General features: G+C 51.2%; 1 protein-coding gene across 1 annotated transcript in view; it reads left to right on the forward strand.

The window, feature by feature from the left end:
* The first annotated feature begins 4,701 nt into the window (after positions 1-4,701).
* The window catches only part of LOC106805106 (inactive phospholipase C-like protein 2), a 34,859-nt gene continuing 33,506 nt past the window's right edge, over positions 4,702-6,054 (forward strand). Inside the window, 1 exon segment of the mRNA XM_014806585.1 lies at positions 4,702-4,755. Coding sequence (XP_014662071.1) covers positions 4,702-4,755 — 54 coding nt within the window.

Raw genomic sequence — 6,054 nt, forward strand, 5'->3', positions numbered from 1 at the left:
GTGTGTGTGTGTGTGTGTGTGTGTGTGTGTCTATGTGTGTGTGTGTGCGTGCGTGCGTGCATGCGTGTGTGTGGGTGTGCGCATTCGTGTGAATTCGTATGTGTGTGCGTGCGTATGTGTGTGTATGTGCGTGTGTGTGTGTGCGTGCGCTGGTGCGTGCATGTGTGCGTGCGGTGCGTGGGTGTCTATGTGTGTAGTAAAAACTCGATACTTGAAGCAGTGCTGTAAGAATCGGTTGGTCAGAGCGGCATAAGCGGTGAGCCGGTGTTGCGCGTCGCCGCCCAGCCTACGCACGCACGCACACACGCACGCACGCACATACGCACTGCAGTGCACGCACATGCACAGACACAGACCCAGGCACATACCTGGGTAGAGATACAGAGACAGACAGACATATAGGAACAAACCCATACACAGAGTCACAGACAACAAACCCAGATACAGACACACGTATGCACCTACGGACTCTACACGCGCAGAGACCCAACCCCATACACGCACGCACGCACGCACGCACGCACGCACGCACGCACATACAGCGACAGTTCGACCATGTGAGTAAGCCGACACGCTCCATGAACCATGCAAGTACACAGCATGTTTACAGAAAAGATTTTTCACCTAACTAATGTACCTCTGGGCCACCTCGAAGTCCTGCCGGAGCTTGATGAAGAGTTTTAATTAGTCAGTGTGCCCGAGTGATGAGAAAAGAAGCCATTGTTTCCCACCGTCAACACACAGCTTTAATGAGTGCCTGGTCATGGCTGATCCATCCTAGCCGCAGATTCAGCATGGCTGCTGAACCAACATGGCCACTGATCCAGCATGACCGCTAATCCAACATGACCGCTAATCCAACATGACCGCTAATCCAGCATGACCGCTAATCCAGCATGGCTGCTGATTCAATGTGAATTGGCTCAACCTGACCACTGTTGCAACATTGTCACTTATTAAACAAATCTGAGAACCGGGAAATATCCGCTAATTAAAATAATGCAGCCGGCTTACACATGCCCCAAATAGACAAGTAAATAGTAGATATAAATATAATCAGGAGTAGATAATAGAAGATTTTCTATTATCTACTCCTGATATAATCAATATAATCATGAAATATAGTCGGTAGGTCCCCGTTTGAGGTTGAGGCTTTCTTAACCTCTGGGTTTTATCTGTTCGTATATGTGCTTGTGTCTTATTATCTGTATTATTTTATCATAGGTGTATCCGATACAATGTATAACCCCCTGAAAGCCTGAAATTCTATGAGTAACTGCATACAGCAATCGTCGGTCGGATCCCATATATAGTCCAGCGGGACGAGAAAAGGTCTTTGTTAAATTTGAGTGAGGGGGGCTTCTCATGCGCAGTAAGAGATCGATAGCATTCCACGCAATACTCTCTCATGTCATTCATAGCGGTCGTCACGGTAAGTGTACTCAGTAGATTTCAGATTTCAGATTCAGATTTTAAGATTTCAGATTTACTCTTAATGTTGCAATATTCGCGTGCAACACAATGTTTGATAAGTTTGAACATATAATATGTTAGCTACTCGCCGCAATAGCTCAGAAATGCACAGTCTGTGCTACCGAGACACGAAGTTATTGTTTCAGCCGCGTAAACATTAGTCACGTGGTGCGTCGCCATGTAGTTCTATATATTTATGTTTTTCCAACGACATGTTTTTGGCCAGTACAAATGTGTTATTGCTGTATATGCGTACTAGCGAGAGAGTATATTTGTACTCCCTATAGACACACATATAAATATTTATATCTATACAGTAATAGATATCCTAATGGTGCAAGCCAGCAGCGCATTGATTTCGGAACTATTTTACTTGTGATCTGATTGGCTGCGGGAAACACTGTTAGAACGACCCCGTCTTGTGCGAGAAAAATTTTTCACGAAGCTGACAATAAAAGAGTATAGCCGTTAACCGTTAACCAGGCGCCGTTAACCGTTAACCAGGCACCGTTAACCAGCCGCCGTTAATTGTTAACCAGCCGCCTTTAACCGTTAACCAGGCGCCATTAACCGTTAACCGTTAACCAGCCGCCATTAACCGTTAACCAGCCACCGTTAACCGTTAACCAGCCGCCATTAACCGTTAACCAGGCACCGTTAATCGTTAACCAGCCACCGTTAACCATTAACCAGCTGCCGTTAACCAGGCGCCGTTAACCGTTAACCAGCCTCCGTTAACCGTTAACCGTTAACCATCCGCCGTTAACGGTTAACCGCTGCATGCAGTCGTGTCCGATGTATTTTGCACCCGGTGCGCTTTGATTAATGCCGTTGGCTCGGGTCTTTGTCGCGTGTGCGGTGACTCTTTTCACTGACAGTGCCGCGCGCGCGTGCGTGCGCCCTGTAAATATCTAGGCGCATGAATCACACAGAAAATTGTCGGATTTTTTTCCTTGCAGAATTTCACAGACAGGCACGGCTTTGTACTGGCAAACACGCCACATACACAATCGAGCGCCCGCTCGCGCGCCCTCGCACGCACACACACGCAAGCACATGTACTCACGCACACGAACTCACGCACGCACACACTAGCAGTTGTGAAAAAGAAACCGATAGTAAATGGGAGAATGCCTGGATAGATGGATGGATGGACTGCATGGATCATGGAGTGCCCATGAATGGATGGATGTGAATGGATGATGGATGGGGATAGGATGATAATGGAGTGGATGGAAGGATGGATGGCATGGATGGATGGGATGCGAATGGATGAATGGATGGATGTGAAGGAGGGGTGATGAAAGGATGGATGGACCGGTTGCTTGAACCGATGATGCATCGAAGAGTACGGCTTTATGGACCACTTTTAGCCTACTACAGTCCTCCTCTGCAGACCCCGCGAACGACCAAAACAATCGCCGTCTCCTACCCCCCGCGCCTGACGCCCGTGTCCTAAAATTACAGATTGTCTGCAGGAGCAACGTAGCAGAATTGCTACGCAGATGCGCTGCGGGGACAGCAGTCGCCGGCGTGACCCCCTGACAGCAGCAATGTTTACCGTCTCAAGAGATAAAACTTGCACCAACCGGTTCAAAGTTACGAGAAGCCGGGAACTGTTAAGAAATACAAGATTAAAGTTGACAACGCGCTGTCAAGCAGACAGAAGGCAGAAGGGAAAAACAACATCCAGCAAATACATCAACGAAGCGAGCAACAGCGAATACGTATCGTCCGCAACAACAACCCAGTCTGCTTGGCCAGGGTCGCGGGTTTAATAATGCTCATTGCACTTATAACTGTTGCTCTATCCGTAACTCAGTTCCAGGAACCCGGCGCTATAGCGCATGCAACGATATAATATTGTAAACATTTCCAACGAGCTGTAATTCTGTGAACGGCAAGTCAGCGCATCGCGTCGTCCAGCACGCCAGAGCTGTCGCGCGTTACTGTCAACACAGAGCTGTCGCGACTCGCACACAAAGAGCCTGCATGTCGCGTCGGCCGTTGTTGCGGGCGCGCTCAGTGGTCGCGTCGGCGGACGAGGCGGTGGCGACAACAACTAACAACCTAATATCCGGCGGACTGCTCCAGTGCCTGGAAATATGTCCTTCAGAATGCCCCAAACCAGCGTGCGGAACCAACACAAATAACAGTCATAATACCGGGACCCCGCGGACTTTCCAGGACTTTTACCGGGACTTCCAAACCCTGGTTTCGGACATTCCAGCAATCAATGGTGGCTACACCACAAGCAATAACGACGCAGTCTAATACCACCCCCCGCAAACTTTCCAAGACTTTCCAGACTTCGCGGCAGGACTTTTCCGGACATTCCCAGGCCATCGATAGGTGTCTGACCAAAGCAATAAACAGTCACTATTACACCCGGCTTATCTTATGCCTGAATATCTCACTCATTATTACTTCTAACCAACCGCACGCGACGCAGCAGCCGATGTTGCTGACCGAAAGCAATACACAGTCCTAATACCCCCGACTTTCCTAATGGACTGGAAATATATTCCCTTTATATCTTCTACCAACCCCACCCCTCAAAGCGATGTGGGTGCTGACGCGAGCAATAACAGTCCTGAATACCAGCACGAAAAAAATTCGCAGTTAAAACCTAAATAACTGCGCCCGGACTTTCCATCGCCACTAGAAATATCTGCTTTATACTTACGCAGCACAGCCGCACGATCACGCCAATCCTGATGTCGGCGCATGTCCCCGCCCCCTCGATCGCACGCAGGAGGCCCGCCTACCCGGATGATGTATCGTTGCGTCGGAAGAACTCCTGGCGGCCGGCAGCAGCGCCCGAGCGTTCGTCGTCGGACGGGCTTCACGCAGCCAGCTTGTCCGCCGAGCACCTTCTTCCATCCACCGAGGCACCACGCAGATCAACCCGCACCCAATGATGCGGCGTGCTGCGCGACGCTGCAGCGATTCTCAGCAGCAGCAGACGCATCGCAGCGGGTACCCTGCAAGACCAAGGCCACCGCAGGCCCGTTAACACGGGGTTACAGAGGGGGGAGGGGGGAAGGAAGAGATGCGCTGCAGCGCCGTTTTACACAAAGGGGTTTACAGAGGGAGAGGGAGCAAGAGATGCAGGCGCAGGCCCGTTACAGAGGGTTACAACGAGGGGGGAGGAGGAAAAGCAAGAGAATGCGCAGCAGGCCGTTACAACAAGGGTTTACAAGAGGGGGGAAGGGGGAGAGCAAAGAGATGCCGCGGTTACACTGGGTTGAGCTGAGGAAGGGGCGGGGGGAGGTCAACAGAGTATGCCGCGGAGTTATATGGGGTTATCATGAGGGGAGGGGGGAGGCGCAAGAGACGCCGCGGTTACACGGGGTTACTGAGGAGAGGGGGGGGAGCAAGAAGATGCCGGCGAGTATATGGGGTTTACAGAGGGAGGGGGAGCCGCAAGAGACGCCCGGCGGGTTACAGCGGGGTTACTGAGGAGAGGGGAATGGCGCGCAGAGAACGCCGGCAGGTTACATGAGTTACTGTACGGGGGGGGGGGAGGAGCAAGAGACGCCCCGGCAGTTACAATACAACTTAGATGGTGTTAAAGCGGAGGGGGAGGAGCAAAGAGACGCCCACGGGTTACATGGTGTTGACAGAATGGGGGAGCAAGAGACGACTGGCAGGTTACATGGTGCCTCTCCACCAGAAAGAGCAAAAGAGAAAGCGCGGTCACAACCGGGGTTATCAGAAGGCCGTGGGGTAACGCAACCGCGAGTTTAGAATGGGGTAAGAAACCACAACACCGGGTTACAGGGTGGGCGCAGTCACACCCCAACAAAAAAAATATAAAAACCCGGTATATCAAGGGGATGAAACCACACAACGGTGTTACAGCGGTGCCCAGTCAAATTCAAGTACGGTATACAGGGGATAGATAACCACACACGGGTTAGCCAGGGTGCCCAGTCATCAACATACGGTATACAGGGGATAGAAAGCCACACACGGGTTACGAGGTCCAGTCATCAACATACGGTATCAGGGGAATAGAAACTGCACACACGGGTTAACAGGGTGCCAAGTCATCAACAGGTACGTGCTACAGGGGATAGAAAACCCACACCACAGCGCACAGCCAGGGTTACAGGGCTGCCAGTCATGCACATAGGACGGGCTACAGGGGATAGAAATCCAACACACGGGTTACAGGGGTGCACAGTCATCAACATATCGGCACAGGGAATAGAAACCACACAGCTCAGCCCGAGGTTAAACAGGGGGCAAGCATCCCAGGGTGCAATTCAGCTAAGGCAAGAAAAGCGCACGGGTTACGGAGACAATGGCGCACACGGGCGTTGCAGGGAGAACCCGAGATGTGGGTTAGCGAGGTACAAAAAGAAGTGCACGATGCTGGTTACAGGTGGGATATCTATACAATGCGGGCTCCGGCATCGGGCAAAGGATTGCCATCCCAACGTGGTTACAATCCGGCCAAAAAATAAGCCACGATAACAGGTAAAGCAGAGGCAGATGATTCCAGTGGTGGCGTGGATTAAGATGGGCAAGAGACCAAGCTGCGAATTGCGAATTGACAAGATTGTCACTACGCTA

This window comes from Priapulus caudatus, unplaced genomic scaffold (assembly GCF_000485595.1).
Source record: "Priapulus caudatus unplaced genomic scaffold, Priapulus_caudatus-5.0.1 Scaffold100, whole genome shotgun sequence".
Lineage (NCBI taxonomy): Eukaryota > Metazoa > Priapulida > Priapulimorpha > Priapulimorphida > Priapulidae > Priapulus > Priapulus caudatus.